The sequence below is a fragment of the Chiloscyllium plagiosum genome, unplaced genomic scaffold (genome assembly GCF_037043375.1).
Source record: "Chiloscyllium plagiosum isolate Xiang-an unplaced genomic scaffold, Cpla_swu_hap1 HiC_scaffold_1, whole genome shotgun sequence".
NCBI classification, from domain to species: Eukaryota; Metazoa; Chordata; class Chondrichthyes; order Orectolobiformes; family Hemiscylliidae; genus Chiloscyllium; species Chiloscyllium plagiosum.
Genome location: NW_028270139.1, coordinates 86,935,157 through 86,957,764, shown reverse-complemented (window position 1 = coordinate 86,957,764; position 22,608 = coordinate 86,935,157). Strand labels below are relative to the sequence as shown.

Sequence of the window (22,608 nt, the reverse complement as noted above, 5' to 3'; positions counted from 1 at the left end):
TATGTGTAGATTCCATCGATGATACCTATAAACTCTATGCACTTACATAAAATGACCCAGGATGGAGCATCCTGTCAGCCAAACTTACCTTATTATTTATCTTTTACCCAAATGTACTCCTTCAGACTCACAAAATTGTTCCAGTGCAAAATGGGGCCGTTCAAACCATCCTGTCTGTACGGGCCCTCTGAATGAGCAATTCACTTAGTGCCATTCCTCAGCCCCTAAGAATTTTTTGTATTCTTCCTTTTCAAATAGCAGCTCAATTCCATTCAGAATGCTTCAAATGGACCTGCCCTCCACCAAACTCGATGACAAAGGATTGCAGATCTTAACTACTCACCACGTGAAAAATATCATGGGTTTTTTTTTGGAAAATTACTTTAAATCTGTGCCCTCTCATTCTCAATCCCCTCAAAAGTGGGAAGAGTTTCTCCTTACCTACTCTGTTATGGCCTCTCCTGAATTAAATACATCTATCAAATCACCTCTTAGCTTTCAGTTTCTCCAAAGAAAAGAGTCTGAATTTTTCTAACCTATTTTTATAACTGAAGTCCGTGATCCCAGGAGACATTCCCGTGGATATGTTTTGCACTTTGTCTAATGTCTTCATCTGCTTTATCAAGTGTGAGTTCCAGAGTTGGACACCAATCTCCATTTGAACCCAAACTAGTGTCTTACATAAATTCATTACATCTTTCTTGGTATTGTAGTCTTTGCCCCTATAACTAACGTATAAACCAAGCTGTCAACCTATGCTGCCATCTTCAACAACCTAAGTACATATATGTCAAGGTCCCTCTGCTCCTGCACCTTTAGAGTTGCAACATTTATTTTAAATTGTGACCTCATGTTCTTTCTACCAAAATGAACCACTTCCCATTGAACATCATCTACTGTCTGTCTGCCCATTCCATTGACTTGTTTATCTCCTTCTGAAGTTCCAAACTAACTTTCTCACAGTTCACAAAGCTTCCAAGTTTCGTATTATCCACAAACTTTGAAATTACGACCTGTACATCAAAGTCTAATTTATTAATACACATCAGGTAAAGCAAGGGTCTCAACATTGATCCCTGAGGGAACTCGAATACAGACCTTCCTCCAGCCCAACAAACATCCACTAACTACTGCTCTTTCTGGTCATCCTTACTTGTGGCTACTGTTCCTTTTATTCCAACTTTATTCACCAGTCTATCATATGGCTCCTCACTGAATGCCTTTTGGATGCTATGTACCCTAAATCAACACCTTTGCCCTTGTCAGCTCTCTATTACCTCATCAGAAAATATTAAGCATGTTGACATATGACTTTTCCCTTAATTAATAAGCTTTCCTTAATTAATTAGCATTTGTCTAAATACTATTAATCTTGTCCCGAATTATTGTTTTGAAGTTAACACAGTCAAAATTAACCTGACTGGCCTGTAAATGCATGGCTTATCTTCACAGCCTTTCCTGAACAATCGTATCAATTCTGTAATTTTCCAGTTCTCTGGCATCACCCTGAATCCAAGGTGGATGACAAAATAATGGTCCATGCCACTGCAACTTCCTCTCTCACGTCTCTCACTATCCTTGAGTTCATATCATCTGTTTGCATATTCACCTGAAGTACAGACAGCATATACAATACATTCTTCTCACAATTTTAAACGTTTCTAGTGTCTACATGACCTCCTCTTTAACCATGACTTTCTTCCATGGTAAAGACAACTGTAAACTATTTACATAATATCTCAGCTATTCCTTCTGCCTTCATGTGTAAAACTTTTTTTGGTTCCTGGTCAGCTAATCAGCCATATTCCATCCATTAACCCCTCTCCCTTTACTATTTATATGCACACAGGAGACTTTGGACATTCCTTCTAGTTTGACTTACTGTTTCTTTTCATACTTTCTCTTTGAATCTCTTATTTGCAAGATGGGGCTCACAACATGGATCTGTCCTCAGCCTTAAAGGTCTCTGGTAAAAAACTGGAACCTCAGGAACCTCAAAATCATTTCCAAACTGCAACTGGACCCCTCCACACAGTCTCCCAATTCTGTGAAAATCGAGGTCACTGAACCTGTTATGTACTTATCATTAATAACTCACCAATGTAATTTTTTGAAATTGCCAGCTCCCGTATTTCAATGTGAACTGATCCTCTTGGAATCTGGACAACTTCCATGTAACCTGAAAGCACAATATTTACTATATGATGATTTTATTTTCATAGAAAGACTGACAGTAACCAATTTTGTTATTCCATAGTAAAAGGAAATGCACAACCTTAACTGGTTTAGTTGTGGCTTATCTTTTGCAGTTGTAACAATGGCAAAACTGTCAGTGCTTGCCATCATTACAGCTGTGAAAGTGCAACAACATTTGTATAAAGTTAAATGCAGAAATCAGAAGCTGTTGTCAATGATTCCTTGCAAATCCACGAGATGCTGTTTTGAATTCACATAAGTTGATGTGAATTTCCTCTTTGTCACTATTCATATGTTTCACTTATTATCAAAGATGGTTGTATCATGCATGCATAGTATCTTTATTGTGCATTGACTGTGAAGCCCAACTGCAGACCTACATGGCTTTCCACAGTGTAGGCAATGATGAATTGTTTGATTTTGTTGGGACTGGCCAGTCTTCCTAGTGCCTCTTTGTATTTAGCTGCCTATATTCTTCATTGTGAAAGTAATGGCATTACTTGAAATCATTCTCCAGATAGCTCTTTCTTATGAAGTTTACCTCCCAGTCCATAGTGGAAAGGCTACAGTTCCTGATGTTCACCTTCAAGGAGCATATGAACAAACTTGAACTCTGCAATATTTAGTCTATATTTAGACTCTATTTGACTCTATTTGTGAATGCATGATCACTTACGGGATTTTATCATCAGTCATACGTGCTACATGCTTACTCTGTCTGAACTGGGATCTGATGGAGTGCTTCAATTGCAGCCTCAATATGAAACCCTTGAAAAGTTACACCTCGTTAAAGAAGGTATAACTGGGATTTTAATGGGTTGTTACGTTTATAATAGCTGCCAAACAAGCTCTATGAAAAACTAATTCTACCTTTATGGAATGTCAAATTTCTTTGTTATGATAAAAATATAGGAACAAGGAAGTCTTGTTACAATTTTATAAAACATTGGTTCGGCCACAGATGGAGTACTGTGTGCAGTTCTGGTCACCGCACTATCAGAAAGACATGATTGCACTGGAGAGGGTGCAGAGGAGATTCACTAGGATGTTGCCTGCCTCAGTTATGAGGAGAGGCTGGATAGGCTGGGTTTGCCTTCCTTGGTACAGAGGAGGCTTTGGGATGATTGAGTGTCCAAAATTATGACAGGTAGAGACAGAGTAGATTGTGAGAATCCTTTTCCCATGGCAGACATGTCCAAGACCAGAGGGCAGAAGTTTAAGATGAGAAACAAATGAGGAACATCTGAGAAAAAGAAAATTCACCCAGAGCATGGTTGAAATATGGGATACGTAGGCCTGAGAGGATGGTGGAGGCAGTTACTCTTGTAACATTTAAGAAGCATCTGGATAAGTATTTAAAATGCCAGGGAATCGTTGGCTATGGACCAAATGCAGGGAAATGGGAGTTGTGTACTTTGGTGTTAGTTGGTTAGCATAAACAGGCAGAAGGGCCTGCTTCTATGCTCAACGACTTTATGACTCTTTGATGCATATTAATGAGATATGATTAGCTGAAGACATGTGCCTTTAATATTGACTTCTATTGGAATGGCAAAGATATAGGTGACTGTCTTTAATAAACATGGGCAGAGTAATAGATGAGTGGGCCTGCTGCTTTTAAGTGTTTCAGATGTTCATGAAATTTTGGGCTTCTAAGCATGTATCCCTTGCTCATATTGGGCCACTCACTGGCAACATCAGGCTGATTTAAGCCCAAACTGAAAAAAGAATCCCTTCTTTAAACAATAGCGAAGCAATTTGACTTGTATAGAAAATAGGTACAGAGTCAGTATCCCAATAGCTGAGTGCACCAGTCTGTATTGTCCTGAGGTCAGAGACAAATCAGCATCAGATCTCACATAATAGTTGTGAGTAATTGTGGCCATCAAATGAATTTTCAGCTGCTGCTTGCTGGTCAGGGATCGCAGTTAATTGGCAATCTGGAGTGCCAGCAGATGGTGAGGTGATGCAGTGTCCTGGAGTTTCTTTTGTGAATTAAAAATTGAATATTTCCTGAGCTTTTCTTGAGCGACTTCCAGTAATACTGTTAAGAATTGTTGGTTTGGCTACTCAGCACCTGATACAACAAGGCAAATAATGTGCAAGCTCCAAACCTATGTTCCTGAATTTCATATTCAGGATTCTACAACCAATGCAGGACCTTAAATTTGTATTTAAGGTGATGAACTAACACTGTTTGAAGGCAGGCACCCTGGATATCTAAAAGTCATTTGAGCCAATGTGACAGATTCTGGTTTTGCTGGCACAGTTCAGCACAGCAGAGCACAACTCATAATGCAGAGCCTTTATAAATGGGAAACAGGCAGCTGTGAAATGGATTTCTTGCCAACTTGTCTTAATTCCAACTCAGAAAAACATCCATTATTCCAAAGATTTTTTATTTCTGTTCCCAGTTCAGTCACCCTTATAGACTATGTGAACGACAATTCAAATTGATATAAATGAGACACAATATAGATACTGTTGTGTTGTGTATCCATACCTACTAGACATGGGGCCAATCTTGGAGGAGAAAGTGAGGACTGCAGATGCTGGAGATCAGAGCTGAAAATGTGTTGCTGGAAAAGCGCAGCAGGTCAGGCAGCATCCAAGGAGCAGGAGAATCGACATTTCGGGCATAAGCTCTTCTAGCCAATACCCATTTTTAAAACCCATAATTTGTTAATTTCCGCAAGATTAATTATCTGCCGAATCTGCAATATTTTTCAACAGTACTGGGCAATTACTTTGCATAGATATGTGGGATTGAGTAAAAACAGCACTTTCAAAAGCTGAGCTCAGAAGTTTATTTAGGTCTGCAGTTTGTCCATGTTATCCATGTCTTGCTTAATGTTTTTTTGATGAACCTAACTGACATGGAACCTTTTCATGCAGCTTATATTTTTCTGGGCTTATTATTCAGCAGACAACGTGATCAACTTGTTCCAACATTCATCATCAATCCTGATCTTTAAGAAAATTGTACTGGATGCAACTATTTGTGTGTACTTTTTTGGTATTAATTTCACATTTTTGCTTTCTGGCTGACTAGATACAAAAGGACTTTAACTGCATCTGCTGTTTGCATGCCTAAGATTATTAGTCACTTAGCTAATGTTTTACCCACCCAACCTACCCCCCTTCCCCCCCACACTCCCAAATCAGTCATTTCTTGTCCATGTCTTAGATCAAATTCAGCAGAACTGGATAGATTATAACACCCTATCTCAATCCTTCTAAATTACCAACTATTCCATCTGTTTTCAGCTTTGATTGCATATTTCTCTTGTATAGAGTGAAGGTTGTAAAGGACAAATAGAGCAAAATGGGAAAATACAGCTGTTGTGTTAGCACATAATCTGTGCACATAATAAAATCAATCACCAGATTATTGGTATAATTGCTGTTCGGGCCAATCCCATGATTGTGGGTAATTAGAACTAGTATTAATGTGTGCTCCCACAATTATAGATTAGATTGTTGACTTCTCCGAATTCAGCTTTTTCTTGTGCACACAAAACATTGTAGCAACTGGTGGGTTGGGAGTGAGGACTGTTGCAGCTCTTTAAGGCTGCTGCTGTTAAACAAAGTTACTCTATTCTCATGTAACCTGACTGCTCTGGTACACCACTGTAAATATTGGAGAGTGAATATCACTGTCTTGGGGAGAACACCAACTGTATGCAACTCATATCCAGCCTTCAGATTCTTAAGACATTGTTCTTCAGTCAATGTACATGACCTGGGGCACGGTTGATGAAGTCCTGCCCTGTCACAAGGTGTAAGCTCAAGGGAAGAGACAGAGAAGTCTGATTTCCAAACATACAATTGAGATTTTGGCTGTAGCAACAGGAAGATTCTGTTTCTAAAAACAAAATGCTGTAAGCCTAGCATCATAGATGGCAAAAATACAAAAAGGCAGCTCACCATGACACTCTGGGCAATTAGGGATAGCCTCTCAAATCTCCCAAAAGTGTAATAAAAATGTTTTCTCTGAAAATGTTCCATATGCACATAAGTGATGTCATCAGATGGCCTGAAATCCACAGGTTAAGACAAAGTGCCCAAGTAGGACCAGCCTCAATCTCTTTCTTACCTTCAGACTCAACTATCTTACTATATTTTTTCTTTGACTCTCAAACTCAATCGCATGCAAACTTCTGTAGTACATATCCAAAAACAGTGTTACAAGTGAAGTGTGTTGAATGGCTAACTGCACCCAACAGCATATACAGAGAGGTAGAGAACACATGAAAATGTCATGGCAATTGTCTTTGGGGCTCTTGTATCACAGTGGCAGTGTCCCTGCCTCTGAGCCAGAAGGGAGAGTCAGGTGTGTGGTGTTGGAAAAGCACAAGAGGTCAGTCAGCAACTGATGAAGGGCTTATGCTCAAAACGTCAATTCTCCTGCTCCTCGGATGCTGCCTGACCTGCTGTGCTTTTCCAGCACCACACTCTCGAGTCTGATCTCCAGCATCTGCAGTCCTCACTTTCTCTGAGCCAGAAGGTCCAGGTTCAAGTCCATAGGACCATAAGACATAAGAGCAGAAACAGACCATTCAGCCCATTGAGTTTGCTCCATTGTTCAATGAAATCATTACTGATGGCTCATGGCTCAACTCCACTTAGCTGCTTTTTTTCCCTCAAAACCCATGATTCCCTTTCTGATTAATAATCTGTCTATCTTAATTCTTTAATATATTTAATGACCCAGTCTCAACGGCCCTCTGTGGTGAAGAATTCCATAGATTCACAAACCTCTGACAGAAGAAATTCCTCCTCATCTCTGTCTTTAAATGTGCTGTTCCTCATTCTGAGGTTATGCCCACTGGTCCTAGACTCTCCCTCAAGGGGAAACAATCTTTCTGCATCTACCCTGTCAAGTCCTCGAAGAATCTTGTACATTTCAATAAAGTCACCTTTCAAGCTTTTTTAGTTCAATGAGTACAGGTCTACTTACTCAAACTCTTGTCATAAGGCAATCCCTCAATACAGCTTTTATTATATATGGGGTCCAAAACTGTTCACAGTATTTCATCTGTGGTCTGACTAGTGCCTTGTTCAGTTTTGGCAAAACCTCTCTACTTCTATCTTTGATTCCCCTTGAAATAAAGGCCAGCACTCCTTTGGCTTTCCCTATTACCTGTTCAGTACAGATGCTAACTTTGTATGATTTATGAACAAGGAATCCCAATCCCTCTGATCCATAACTTTCTGCAGTCTTTCTCCATTTAAATAACATTTAGCTCCTGTATTCTTCCTGCTAAAATGCATAACTTTTAAAAATCTATTTTAGGGACGTGGATGTCACTGGCTAGCCGGCATTTATTGCCTGTCTCCCCTAGTTGCCCTTGAGAAGGTGGTGATGAGCTGCCTTCTTGGACCACTGAAGTCCACCTGCTGTAGGTTGATCCACAATACCATGAGAGAGGGAATTCCAGAATCTTTACTCAGCAACACTGCAGGAACCTCACTTTTCCCCACATTATATGCCAAGTTTTTGCTCACTCACTTAACCTGGCTATATCTTTCTGCAGAGTCTTTCTGTCATTCTCACCACTTGCATTCCCACCTATTTTTGTGACATACACAAACTTAGCTATAGTGTATTTACTTTGCCATCCAGGTCAATAAAATACATTATACATAATTGTGGCCCTAGCACTGATTCCTCTGACACATCACAAGTTACAGTTGTCAGCCTGAAAATGTCTCACTTATCCCAACTCTCTGTCTTCTATTGGTTTGCCAATCTTCTATCCATGCTGATATATGACTTCCAACACCATGGATTCTTAACTTATTAGATTGCCTAATGTGTGGTACCTTATCAAACACTGTCTGAAAATCCAAATATATTACATCCACTACTCGTCCTTTATCTATCAAGCTTGTTACCCCAAGGAATTCTAGTAAATTTGTCAGGCATGATTTCCCTTCATGAAGCCATGCTGACTCTGCTTGATGTATGCATTTCTAAATGCTCTGCTATTCCATCCTTTACAACGGACTCTAACATTTTCCAATAATGTTAAGCTAACTGGCCTGTAGTTACCCATTTTTTGACTCCTTCCCTTTTAATTAAAGGTATTACATCGGCAGTTTTCTCTAGAATTCCAAGGATTCCTGGAAGATTTCTATCCGTGTGTCCATTATCTCATAGCTACTTCCTTTAATATTCTGGGGTGCATCCCATCAGGTCCAGGGAACTTCCTCAATGTTTAGCCCCATTAGTTTCTCTGGCACATTTTCTCTAGTGATAGTTATTGTATTTCCTTCTTTTCGCACCTTTAATATTGAGTAATATTGAGGTGCCACTAGAGTCTGCTACAGTGAAGACTGATACAAAGTATTTATTTAACTCTGAGGAATGGTCATCAGACCAAAAACATTAACTTTGATTTCTCTTCACATGCTGCCAGACCTGCTTTTCCAATAGACAATAGACAATAGGTGCAGGAGTAGGCCATTCTGCCCTTCGAGCCTGCACCACCATCATGGCTGATCATCCTTAATCAGTATCCTGTTCCTGCCTTATCTCCATAACCCTTGATTCCGCTATCCTTGAGAGCTCTATCCAACTCTTTCTTAAATGAATCCAGAGACTGGGCTTCCACTGCCCTCTGGGGCAGAGCATTCCACACAGCCACCACTCTCTGGGTGAAGAAGTTTCTCCTCATCTCTGTCCTAAATGGTCGACTCCGTATTTTTAAGCTATGTCCTCTGATTCGGCACTCACCCATCAGTGGAAACATGTTTCCTGCCTCCAGAGTGTCCAATCCTTTAATAATCTTACATGTCTCAATCAGATTCCCTCTCAGTCTTCTAAACTCAAAGGTATACAAGCCCAGTCGCTCCAGTCTTTCAGTGTAAGGCAATCCCGCCATTCCAGGAATTGACCTCGTGAACCTACACTGCACTCCCTCAATAGCCAGAATAGTCTTTCCTCAAATTTGGAGACCAGAACTGCACACAGTACTCCAGGTATGGTCTCACCAGGGCCCTGTACAGTTGCAGAATAACCTCTTTGCTTCTATACTCAATCCCTCTTGTTATGAAGGCCAGCATGCTCTTAGCCTTCTTCACTACCTGCTGTACCTGCATGCTTACCTTCATTGACTGGTGTACAAGAACACCCAGATCTCTCTGTTCTGCCCCTTTACCTAAATTGATTCCATTTAGGTAGTAATCTGCCTTCCTGTTCTTGCCACCAAAGTGGATAACCATACATTTATCTACATTAAACTGCATCTGCAATGCATCTGACCACTCACCTAACTTGTCCAGGTCAGCCTGTAATCTCCTATCATCCTCATCACATTTCACCCTGCCACCAGGCTTAGTATCATCAGCAAATTTGTTAATGTTATTGCTAATACCATCTTCTATATCATTAACATATATTGTAAAAAGCTGCGGTCCCAGTACTGATCCCTGCAGTACCTCACTGGTCACTGCCTGCCATTCCGAAATGGAGCCGTTTATCACTACTCTTTGTTTCCTATCAGCCAACCAACTTTCAATCCAAGTTAGTACTTTGTCCCCAATACCATGCGCCCTAATTTTGCTCACTAACCTCCTATGTGGGACTTTATCAAAAGCTTTCTGAAAGTCCAGGTACACTACATCTACTGGATCTCCCTCGTCCATCTTCAGGTTACATCCTCAAAAAATTCGAGAAGATTAGTCAAGCATGATTTCCCCTTCATAAATCCATGCTGACTCTGACCTATCCTGTTACTACTATCCAGATGTGTCGTAATTTCATCCTTTATAATAGACTCCAGCATCTTTCCCACCACTGAGGTCAGACTAACTGGTCTATAATTTCCTGCTTTCTGTCTCCCACGTTTCTTAAAAAGTGGTACAACATTAGCCACCCTCCAATCCGCAGGAACTGATACCGAATCTATTGAACTCTGGAAAATAATCACCAACGCATCCACGATTTCTTGAGCCACCTCCTTCAGTACCCTGGGATGTAGACCATCAGGCTCTGGGGACTTATCAACCTTCAGACCTAACAGTCTCTCCAACACCAATTCCTGGCAAATATTAATTCCCTTCAGTTCAGGTCCTTCAGCCACTGTTACCTCAGGGAGATTGTTTGTATCTTCCCCAGTGAACACAGATCTGAAGTACCAATTCAAATTCTTCTGCTATTTCTTTGTTCCCCGTAATATATTCCCCTGTTTCTGTCTTCAAGGGCCCAATTTTAGTCTTAACCATTTTTTGCCTTTCACATACATAAAAAAGCTTTTACTATCCTCCTTTATATTATTGGCCAGTTTACCTTCATACCTCATTTTTTTCTCTGCGTATTTCCTTCCAGCAACTTCTGTTTTTGTTTGTGTTTGTTTTTATTCAACTCCTCTGTCAATTCCTAGATCCCCATTATTATTTTTCCAGCTTTATTTTCTAAGGGGCCCGTATTCACTTTGATTTCTCTCTTCCTTTTTTTATATTTAAAGATGCTTTTGCTGTCTGTCTTGATATTACTTGCAAGTTTATCCTCAAAGTTCATTTCCTTCCTCTTAATTATATTTTTGGTTGTCTTTTGTTGGTTTTTAAAACTTTCTCAATCCTCTGGCTTACCACTAGTCCTTGCCATATTGCCTGGTATTTTTCTTTCGGTATAATGCTTAACCATGGTTAACCATTTATCTCAGAAATGTGTCACAACATACCTAAATTAAATGATTACATTAGCTACAATTACATTCCTCCAAACCTTCCCTTTTTTTATGAATAACCAAAACCTGCATGCATTATCATGTGTAGTTACACATTTTGAAAGTTACCCAATATACACGGTTAGAAATAAAATGATCATACACAAACAAAACAATACATTAAATGGCATTGTTGGTCAAAGAGTCCTACAGCCCTTTGACCCAAACTGGTCCATGTCGACCAAAGTATCCATCCATACTAATACCATCTCCCTGCACTTGACCCGTATCCTTCTAATCCTTTCCTATGCATGCATTAGTCCAGATCCTTTTAAATTTTGTTAACATACCCACCTCAACCACTTCCGTGGCACCTCATTCCTCTGTGTAAAGAATTGCCCCTTAGGTTCTGCTTTATTCTTTTCCCTCTAACTTTAAACTGTTGCCCTCTAATCCTCGATTCTTGAGCCCTGGGAAAAAGACTGAGTGCATTCACCCTATCCATGCTTCTCACGATCTTATACACCTTGATAAGGTCCCCCTTCAGACTCCTGCCCAAAAGAAAACAGTCCTAGCTTGTTCAACCTCTTCCTATAACTCAGACCATTGAATCCAGGCAACATCTTTGTAAATTTCCTCTGCACTCTTTCCAGTTTGATATCATTCTTCCTGTAACAAGGTGACCAAAACTGAACACAATATTCCAAGGGTCTACCTACAGAAAATGGACTGAGACAGTTCAGGAAGGCAGCTCATCTCAAGGCTAACTAGGGATGCCTACATTCTGTGAGTAAATAACAAATTTTAGTCAGTCGCTGCAGGTACATCACACACACAATCTTTTTAAAACTTTGTTAGTAGGATGAGGGCATTGCTAACTAGGTCGGCATCCATCGCGCATCTCTATTTGTGCTAGAGAAGGTGGTTGTCAACTGTCCTTGTGAATTGCTGCAGTCCTTGGAGGCTGTTGTTCTGCTGTTAAGAAGGGTATTTAAATTATATAGATCTTTCATTGACTGTCCCTCTGGTATCTGCCTATTTGTAGAGTGATTTTACTTCTCTGTGAGGTGTTATTCCTGTGGCAAGTTCAATTCAATTCAATTATTGTTGCTGATCTATTTCTTTTGCTGGGGAATAGTGGATCTCTGGGACTGAGAATCCTGTACTTTGTGCATGCCTCTTCCTGTCAGCTACATCCAGTCAAGGAACAGCTTTACTTCTTACATAAAGACATCTGCAGTTGCAAGGGCATATTTAGCTGTTCACATTCACTGCATATGGTTGGGGTGATACAGGTCCCAGTTGCTAGATGGGTTGATTTTTGTAGAGAGCACTGAATATTTGCACTCTGACTGACTCTACAGTGCTCAGGTCTGGCAATGACTTGGCACCTTTATTGACATAAAGTTTGGTTTTCTGTTGTTTCACCATGACTTTGTCACTCATGTTTGTTACAACAACTTGGCATGATCTTGAAGAAGTACCTTGGGTGCAGTATGATATTACTCCTTGGCCTGTACGACTTTCCATGCCTTTGAGGGTTTCATTTTTTGACAACTTTGCACAGGTCTCTGAAAGTCATGATGTTGCGCAAAGTATCATTTCAATGAACTTCATATTAACTTTATGCTCCCCTTCTGTAGTCATCATTCTAACAGTCACAAACCATTTTTCACATTTAGACCTGTTGTGTGGTACAAAGTAATTCATCAGAATTATCAGTTGATCTCTCTCTGGTAGCCATCTTTATAGGCTTGTTTCCTTTGTTGCTAGCTAACCACTTATGTATAAAGTGATTCAGCTTGTTGTAGTTAGAGCATTGCTTTCCCCACTCTGCTTTGCTTTCTTGCACGTGATGAACTCTGCAAAATTTGCATTCCTCCATCTGGCCATGACCTTATTGCTAACTCTTCTGTAAGTATTTCTTTCTTTTTCTCAAACTGATGTTTTCATTCAGCTGTCTCTCAGCATAACACGAACAAACACAGAGAAACTCAACAGGTTTGGTATGATCTGTAGAGGGAGAAGGAGTTAATGTTTCAACTCTGGTATGGGCTTCTAGAGGATTCATATTCATCTCAAAACGTAAGCTTGGCTTATTCATGGACCCATCAATGCTTTGATTGCTGATCTGCATTAACTATTAGTCCACTCAGATCTTGATATTAATATCTCTTTGTGGCAACTCCTTTTTACATAGAAATTTACAAAATATAAGCAGGAATAGGCCATTTGGCCCTTTGAACCTGCTGCCCTCATTCAACAGGATCATGGCTGATTATCCAACTCAGTACCCTGTTCCTGCTTTCTCTCCATATCATTTGATCTCTTTACTCCGAAGAACTATAACTCACTTTTGAAAACATTCAATGCCTTGGCCTCAGCCGCTTTCTGTTGCATTGAATTCTAAAGGCCCACTTGCTGTCTGGGTGGAGTAACATCTTATCTCAGTCCTAAATAGCCTACCCATTAACCTTAAACAATGATAACTGATTCTGGACTTACTCTGGTTATGGAGAACATTCTTCCTGCATTTACCCTATCTAATCCTGTTAGAATTTTATAAGTTTCTATGAGATTCCTCTTTTAGATGCCAGTGAGTATGGTCCTAATTGATCCAGTCTCTCTCCAGATATCAGTACAGCCATCCCAGGAATCAATCTGGTAAACTTTCATTGCACGCCATCCATAACAAGAACATCCTTCTTCAGATAAGAACACCAAAACTGTACACAATATTCCAGATGTAGCCACACCATATAATTGCAGCAAGATATCCCTGCACCTCTCCTTGAGTTATTTCACAATGAAGGCCAACAAACCATTTTCTTTCTCAACCAAGATGTGTTCATGCTGTGCACTATCTAAACTCAGAGACTGGATACTTTAAAGGATAAGGACCCTGACAACGTTCCAGGATTAGTGTGACGACTTGTGCTTCAGAACTAGCTGTGTCCTTGAACCAAGCTGTTCAACACCAGTGCAGAATACTAGCAACTATCCAACAAAATAGGAAATTTCCTACATAAGTTGATATACATAAAGTAGAAGAAATTCAATTTAGTCAATTGGTGCCTTATCAATCCATTCTCAATCATCAGTAAAACAACAGACAGTATCACCAGCAGGGCACCAAGCAGCACTTGCTTATCGAGTATCTTTTTACTGACACTCAGTTTGGGTTCCACCAGGTTCACTTGGTCCTTGACCTCATTACAGCCTTGATCCAAACATGGACAAAGACTTGAACTCCAGAGGTGAGGTGAGAGAGACTGCCCTTGACATTGAGAAAGCAATTGACCGAATGTGGTATCAAGAGCCCTAACAAAACTGAAATCAATGGGAATTGGGGCAAGTTTCTCTATTGATTAGGATCATACCAGCCCAACAGAAGATAATTGTGGTTGTTGAACATTGGACATCTCATCTCCAGGATATCTCTGAAGGAGTTCCTCAGGCCAATGTCCTAGGTCCAATTAACTTCAGCTGCTTCATCAATGACCTTTTCTCTATCAAAAGATCAGAAGTGGTATGTTGTCTGATGATTATACAATGCTCAGCACTGCTTATGACACCTTGGCAACTGAAGCAGTCTGTGGCCATTTGCAACAAGGCATGGACAACATTCACGCTTGGGTGGATAAGTGGCATGCAACATTTGTGCCACATAAGTGCCAGGCAGTGACAATCTCCAGAAAGAGGAACTTGAAATATCTCCCCATTCAATGGCATTACTATAACTGAATCCTACAATATCAACATCCTGGAGATTAACATTGACCAGAAACTGAACTTAACCAGCCATGCAAATATTGTGGCTACAACAGTAGGTTAGAGGCTATGAATTCTATAGTGAATAACTGATCTGTCTCTTGCATTGCTTTTCCATTATTTATAAGAAACATAGCAGACATGTCATGGAATACTGTCAACTTGTCTGGATTGATGCAGCTTCAATAAAATGCAAGATGCTTGACACTATCCATGAGAAATGCCGTGGGCAGCACGGTGGCACAGTGGTTAGCACTGCTGCCTCACAGCGCCAGAGACCCAGGTTCAATTCCCGCCTCAGGCGACTGACTGTGTGGAGTTTGCACATTCTCGCCGTGTCTGCGTGGGTTTCCTCCGGGTGCTCCGGTTTCCTCTCACAGTCCAAAGATGTGCAGGTCAGGTGAATTGGCCATGCTAAATTGCCCGTAGTGTTAGGTAAGGGGTAAATGTAGGGGTATGGGTGGGTTGCGCTTCAGCGGGGCGGTGTGGACTTGTTGGGCCGAAGGGCCTGTTTCCACACTGTAAGTAATCTAATCTAATCTAATCTAATCTAGAAAGCATCTGGCTTCAATGGCACCATTTCAACATTTACACTCTTCTCTACTAAAGCACTATGGCAATTATATGTCCTATTCATAAGACGCAACCCCTACCAGATAGAAGTCAAGGGCAGCAGATAGATGAGCACGTACAATTTCCTTTTCAAGCCACACACCATCTAGACTTGGAAACATACTGCTATTCTTTTATCATTGCTGAGTCAAGATCCTGGAACTCCCCTCTGACAGGACTCCAGATGTTAAAGGAAGTAGCTCACATCAGAGCAATTTGAGATGAATAATAAATTCTGGACTGTCCAGAATAATAAATTCTGGACATAACTAATAAAGAGTTATGTGAATGCTATGCATTCTCAGAACTCCATAGTGTTTGCACTCATGTTCCCGAACGCCAGAGTGCTAGCACTCATGTTCCCTGAACTCCATAGTGTTTGCACTGTGAATTCACTTTACTTCAAAATGTTAGGACTTTTTGATCTCTGAACTGGACAGAATTAGCCCTATTTGTCTGCCTGTTTTCTGAAAGCAGTCCTGCGAATTGTATGTGTTGTTAAATCTCTGAATCCTGCCTGACATGACTGCATCAAATTATGCATTGCAGAGAACTTGAATTACTGTAGTAAGCTGCACAGTCCAGACTAAATAGCATTGAATGAGTAATACCCTCCTCTTGCTGAAAATGTGTTGCTGGAAAAGCGCAGCAGGTCAGGCAGCATCCAAGGAGCAGGAGAATCGACGTTTCGGGCATGAGCCCTTCTTCAGCCCTTCTTCATATCCTCCTCTCGGTCAAAATAAGAATTTCAGATATTTTCATCAAAGTTGCAACTACGTTTCGGACTGATACCAGAGATCATCACGCAAACAGTCACTGACATTGGTATGAAGTTAAATATATGTAGCACCACTTACAGACTGTTTATTCCCCCAAGACCCATGCTGTGAACACCCTGCACAGTATTACTCAATGATATCAATGAGGAGATTAAAGTAGATTGTGCTAGTAGCTGACCCATCAACATTACTTCTAATTTTTCTGCTTTCCTATGTGTGACTTATTCCTTTAAGTTTGTGAACCCTCTAAACTTCAGTATGGGAATGCATACATGATAATGTGACAGAACTGATGTGTGCTCAGAGGTGCTGGGTTAGAGACAAAAAAACTGCAGATGCTGGAATCCAAGGTAGACAAACAGGAGGCTGGAAGAACACAGCAAGCCAGACAGACTTCTCCACCTCCTGATGTTGCCTGGCTTGCTGTGTTCTTCCAGCCTCCTGCTTCCTACAGAGGTGCTGGGTAGCTAGAGAACATTGGCTTCAGCACTGTCTGCTCCTGGAACTCAATGCAAGGCTGCATAACAACTCTTGATCCAGCATGATCTGACCGAAACCTTCAGCCATGGAATGAGAAACTAAACAATTGAGCACCATGACAGAAGACTTGAATAGAAAAGCTGGAAAGCTTTCTCTGTGCTTGTGATTTTATGAAACCATTTGGAAAATGGTTAAGATCATGAATTACCAACAGGTAAGCAGGTCTTACTTTTTAAGCCTGAATGCTAATTGAAAGTTGTGATGTTTTCACGAGATACAGCAGACATTCAAAATGTCCACGTGTAAGTCGCGAGGATGTAATGGAATCATAGCAAGGCAATCAGGAAAATATATTACCTGTTTCCATACCCAATACCTTCTGCTGAAAATAAGACAAGCTATTAGTCATGCTTGACTGGATATCATTTGATATTCTAAGGAAACAGGCCCCAGGTAGGAGTAATGTTTTGATTACCTGTCAAGCCAGTCCACTTTTCACAGCAAAGCAGTAATGCCCTGGGGTTTTAAAATTGGCACATTACAAACACTTTCATTTAATCAAAAAGTCATTTGACTGTCATAAATCATTTAACTCCATGGAAAAGGAACATTTCATGCTGGTATTCAATGTTCTGCTCTGATTGCTGAACTGTGGCTATGTCCACCTACCTCCCCGAGGCAGAGAATCATTGAATAGACCTTCCGCTGCTTCGCAAGTGCTTCCATCACCCCCGCAAATGCGACATCTGTCTTCTTTTGCATCAGATCCCAAAATATGATCACACCCTACATGCTTTGGACACAAAGAAACAGGTAAATCAAAACAGCTGACTTATCATTTTGATACTGTTGAAATAATAGAAACGATTTATTGCTAACTCATGTAGACAAAACCATATAAAGCATTAATTATAAAGCAGACGTTATGTATGATTGCCAAAAGATAAGGTTATGTCATCTTTGTATACTTAAATTTAAACATACGTTTTCCTCCCTATTGTTGTGAATTAGCTCCACACTATTGAATCATACACTGGCCATGCCCTATTCCATGGTACCTTGATTCAGTGTCTATTATTCATTTTCTAGCTTTCGGTGCGCCGCTCCTTCATCAACCACCTGATAAAAGAGCTGCGCTCCAAAAGCTAATGCTTCCAAATAAACCGCTTGGACTATAACCTGGTGTTGTGTGATTTTTAGCTTTGTCCACCCTCGTCCAATACTGGTTCCAAGCCATTATTCATGTGTCAGACTTAAGTAGAAGTATGTATTGATCATTTGATAGGGTTGGGTGAGACAGCAGTATTAGAAAGGGGGCTGTTCCTAGCCTCACTTAATATTGATACATGTTCACTTCCAACATTTGTCATTGAGTGTTAATCAAGAACAAAAGCTCCTGAGCCTAAGACACTGATGTCTTCTATCATACTCCTAAAACTACTCTACTGAGATCAATCAACTCAACATAATTCAACTCTGAGGTATTCCTGGTCAGTTGGATCAGCCAATAGGTAAATCTGCCAAGTTAACAGGGATGGTCAACCATTAGCAGAGTTAACCCAAGTGGTCATATGAGTACATAAAAAGAGTTTCATAGACAATACTCATTGTATGTGTGCATTGTATGTATGGGAGCACTGTTGTGTTGATTATGTCTGCATGTTGCTGAGCTCAGGTCAGTAATTTTGTCTGGCATCACATGTACATAGATCATATACGCAATGACCTAATCACAACAGTCTCATGCTTTGTCCAGACTCCTTCTTAAAATATAACTCTTCAATGCCCACACTGCAAGAGTGATTTGTAAGGTCCAATATGATCGAGCTCTGTTCAAAGCAATGACCTCCGGCATGTGCAAATGTGATTTTATTAAGAATGATGTAATGTTTAAGTAATTGAGGAGTTTGATTTAAAATCTTTCTCTGAAACTATTTAGCATGTCATAAAGGTGAGACAAAATCTGCACAGTCTGAGGTACGGGCCATTGCATTTATTAAATTCAATTCTTTGCCTTGAAGTTTTAGGTAAGAAAGAGGACAGAAGCTTATACTTTGGAGCAGATTAGATCAGAAAAGAAAATTCCAGAAACAATAATAAGTGAAGATTTGTATTGTAGAATACTGCCAGTTGAACTTCTAACTGTTGGGCAATACTTTTAAAATGGGCAAGTGAAATATTGAATGTGCACAGTTTACATAGCCACAATGTTAATTTCTGGGCATTGAATTTCATTCTTACCGATTGCTTTTAGTTTCATATTGATTTTTTTATTGATAGTGTTGACTTGACAATTGTAAAATTAATATCTTGGTCTCTTTGGGTATATGGGAGCAGAAAGGAAGAGAGAACCAAAATAACATAAAGACATAATTTTATAAAAACGCTGTTCACTTGAACGTTGTGACTCTCTAAAAGAATATAATATGGGAGACCTTCAGAATTTGGATTTGTTCTTCCATCACCTGAATTATGTCATTCAGCAGTTAAGCTTAACCACTATGGAAATATATTGATAATGTCAGACTAAAGAGCTAACCTTTGCTCTTTACTCCTTATGTATACTTGTTTGATAGAGAAGAAAAACACAGGATAGCACTGAGATCCAGCAATTAAAATGTGACCTTTTCCCATTTGTGGCAAACATTTTGAGCAGTAACTGCTGCAACATTTCTTTCACCAAAATAAACACTTACAAGAACTTTCTTGTGGAACTAACCTAATCCGTAGTGAAACATCCAGAAATATTTGTCGAGACTTAACAATATAACAGAGCAGAGAAACATGATTTTTGGAACATTTGTTGTTCCCTGTGGCTATCTGCAGTATTTATTTGTTCTGTGTGTGAACCTTGTGGAGGCCATGCAGGTGCAGTTTATCTTGTGTCACTTGTAGATCCACAATGGACTTACAGATTACTACACAGTGGCAGGAAAGGTCCTGTCATTCCCACCTAGTTTTAAGCTTTGTGGTGGCTGCTTTTGTAGTAAGTACCATAAAGTGTGCGTGTTTTTTTACATCAAACTTTCTGGTGCTTCTATGAGTTAGTGTGAAGACATAGTTTAAGTGCTTTAAAGTGTGTAAATCGACAATTTAAGCCTCCTTAACCTTGACAAGGAATGTCTGCTTATGGCTGGAAGTAAATCTTTTGTGAACCTGCATTACATTATTGCAAAGTCATTTACTTTGATTCAGCCCGAGGGTTGTAGATGGTATGGAACCAGTGAAAGGCATGCAGTTTGCAATGTTGCTGAATTTTACAACTTTTCTGTAACATAAGAGTTTTTCTTCCTAAACACTGGGGAGACATTCAGACTGAAATTTCATTGTGGTCAGTTTTCAGCTTTTGGTGTGCAGAGATGGGTGGTGATTTATATTCTGCTTGCATTCATTTCTGATCAGACATACAGCACACAAACCTCATGCTGCCTTCTTGTGTAAATGATTATAATGTTGGCCAGAGTGTGGTTAGTGTTGTTAGCTGCTTAAGTGACAGCAGGAGACTGATAATGTGATGCAGCCACTCTGTTCCTCTTCAAGGTAGCCTGTCCCTCTTAAGGTGGAGCAGCACAGAGTGGAAGGGAGCTATTGCTGGCTGTCTGCACTTACACTGGCTGCAAATAGGACCGGTCCATGTAAAGCAACAGAGAACATTGAAGCTTCCAGTTTCACAAATACTGCACTGGAGCCTCTATAGGCAAAGAGAGGTCATGAGACCTCTCTGAAAGGAAAAGAACAGGAGGAGAAACACTTGTGTTACATATGGATCAGGCAATGACCACATCCAATCCAAGTGAATCTAACAATCTCCTCTTGACAGTCAATACAATTATCATATCTGAATGCCCACCCATCAGCATCCTGGGATTATCATTGACGGAAACTTGACTGGAACAGCCATATAAATATTGTGGTTACAACATTAATTGGAAGGTTGGGAGCACAAAGAAGCTGAGCAGAAAATAGGAGCCAATGATACATGTATCTCCGAAACCCAAGAAAGGAGATGGCTCTCTAAATTGTGGGTCCAGCCGCAAAGGACCTCCTGGCATCTAGCCTCAGGCAGAACATTGAGGATGACCTACCCTCTTGCTTTATGCACTTTCTCAACTCCTTCCTCACCCTCATCCTATTTGGCAAAATATGCAGGAAGTTGTTACCGTTGCTTCTAACATATCCAACTTTCACTCATCCCAATCTTTCACTTTTGATATTTTGCTTTTAGATACCACTGACCACTTACAGCAGTTTATGAGAGGAGAGAGCAATACAATAGCATTGATGAAGGAGAGTTGTCACCAGCTCAGGTACTGGTAATGTGCATACTTTACAGGGTCAGTTCAAATTGTGATCTGCACTTGGTGAATCACAGGACATGACTGGGTTGAAGCAAGGGGAAAAGATAGAAAAGTGTGCCAGTTTACAGGTGGATTAGGGTGGCCATATTGATGGGAGCATCTCAGATGCTAAGGGGTTGTTTATGTTGAAGTGCTGCTGTTTCCGGAGCCCAAGGCTGGGCTCCTAATGCTCAGAGCTGCTTGAAATTGTCCTGCAAGGTACTGACGAGGTGGTATATATTTCGTATATATAAAAAAATACACACTACCTCATTAGACATACCAAGATACTTGGAGCATTGGCAGACCTGCAGACAGCCTCCTGTTACTAGCAGAGTACATAGTGGAGTCTTGCTTCACTTTGGTACAGAGTTTGGAGCCCATCTTGTCTACCTTAAAATGATGGCTAAAACCCCTTTACAGCACTTGCAGACACATTGCAGCACTGACAGCAGCTACCCCAAACCTTAATGTTGCAGTGGAAGCTCACTTGGAGGTCAATAATTATATGTCTTTGTCTTGCAGGTTCATACCGCTGTCATCATGGCCTGTGGCTATCAGTGTTCCAAGGGGCAGGCAGGATTTCAAGACTGTCCAAGGCAGGGTCACTGGGATTGGTGAGTTGTTGCTCCATAAGAGTAGTAGTAACAATGTTGAGTATAAACCAAGATGACAATAGTCATGTTCTCACCACAGCCACTCCACCACTACTCTTGCCATTATCCCTCTCATAGCCAGTCCAACCACTGTCACATAATCTGAGGTGGTGCAACCTAAAGCTGGGATCTCAAGTCCCAGAGCTGTTTAAAACTGTCCTGCAGATTCATCACTGAACATAGCAGCCTCCCACTCGCAGCACTGAGATAGCATTGCATTGGAGCACTAGGACAGACGAGGACATCTACGGGACAAGGACGAAGGGAATGCACAAGGGAATACTTTATTATAATTTGATGCATTGTTTGATAAAGATATAATGAAGGGCTTCTGCTAATGGCTTCCAATGTAAGATTCTGGACAAGCGGGTGCTGCAACAGAACACTGCAAATGATAGGGGCACCTGGTAGCAATGGATGTGGAGACACTATCCTAAGGGAGCCAGAGTTTGAATAGGTGCTCACATACAGCTCATCTAGAACAAAGGAATCCCAATGTCCCCTCCCTGCCTCCTCGTCTTATGCCAGAGGCTCTAGATCTACAGTCTCAATGTCTGTTGTAGCTTTTGTGTGGTTATAAATCCGATTATCTCCCCATGAAGATGTAGCAGTACTGTTCCCCAAATCCAGAAACTTAACACTTCACCATTAAAAATTCTCCATGCACTTTCACAGATGTTCTAATAGCAAACATTACTCAAGATCACCTCCCCTGAAGGCTGAAAGGCTGGCCTTTAAATTGCACTAGTAGGGATGCTCCTCTCGGAAATAAATGCGCTCAACTTAGAGTGACAAGAGAATACATTCATGAGATGTGCAGCCCAGTGCATATAGAACAAGTGCGTCAAATCCACTGGAATGGCTGCTTGACAGCACAGACTGGCCAGCTGGAATATATTCAGCACACGCACAGCATGCTCTCTCTTTCCAGCAATGGGGCACCATATAAGCTGCGCCAGACACAGCCGGAAGCATTACATACCTACTCAGAGGGCCTCTGGCTTCTGTAGCAAATTTTTCAGCCAATCACTTTTTATAATCAGGCTGTTAAAGGGCAACATTTATTCATGGCTTGATTCACTAAAGCCATTCAGAGAGAGAGAAA

At 40.6% G+C, this 22,608-nt stretch overlaps 1 protein-coding gene across 2 annotated transcripts in view; it reads right to left on the bottom strand.

Annotated features, from left to right (window-relative positions):
- Positions 1-22,608, bottom strand: part of adamts6 (ADAM metallopeptidase with thrombospondin type 1 motif, 6) — a 300,876-nt gene that overhangs the window by 52,239 nt on the left and 226,029 nt on the right. For both annotated transcript variants that reach the window (XR_015757565.1, XM_087988638.1), the window contains exons 17-18: positions 17,180-17,303; positions 2,099-2,179 (exon numbers count right to left, since the gene is read on the bottom strand). Coding sequence is in view for 1 of the 2 variants with exons in the window: in XM_087988638.1 (XP_087844764.1) it covers positions 2,099-2,179; positions 17,180-17,303 (205 nt within the window). In the remaining variant the exon portion in view is untranslated. The remainder of the gene's footprint in view (positions 1-2,098; positions 2,180-17,179; positions 17,304-22,608) is intronic.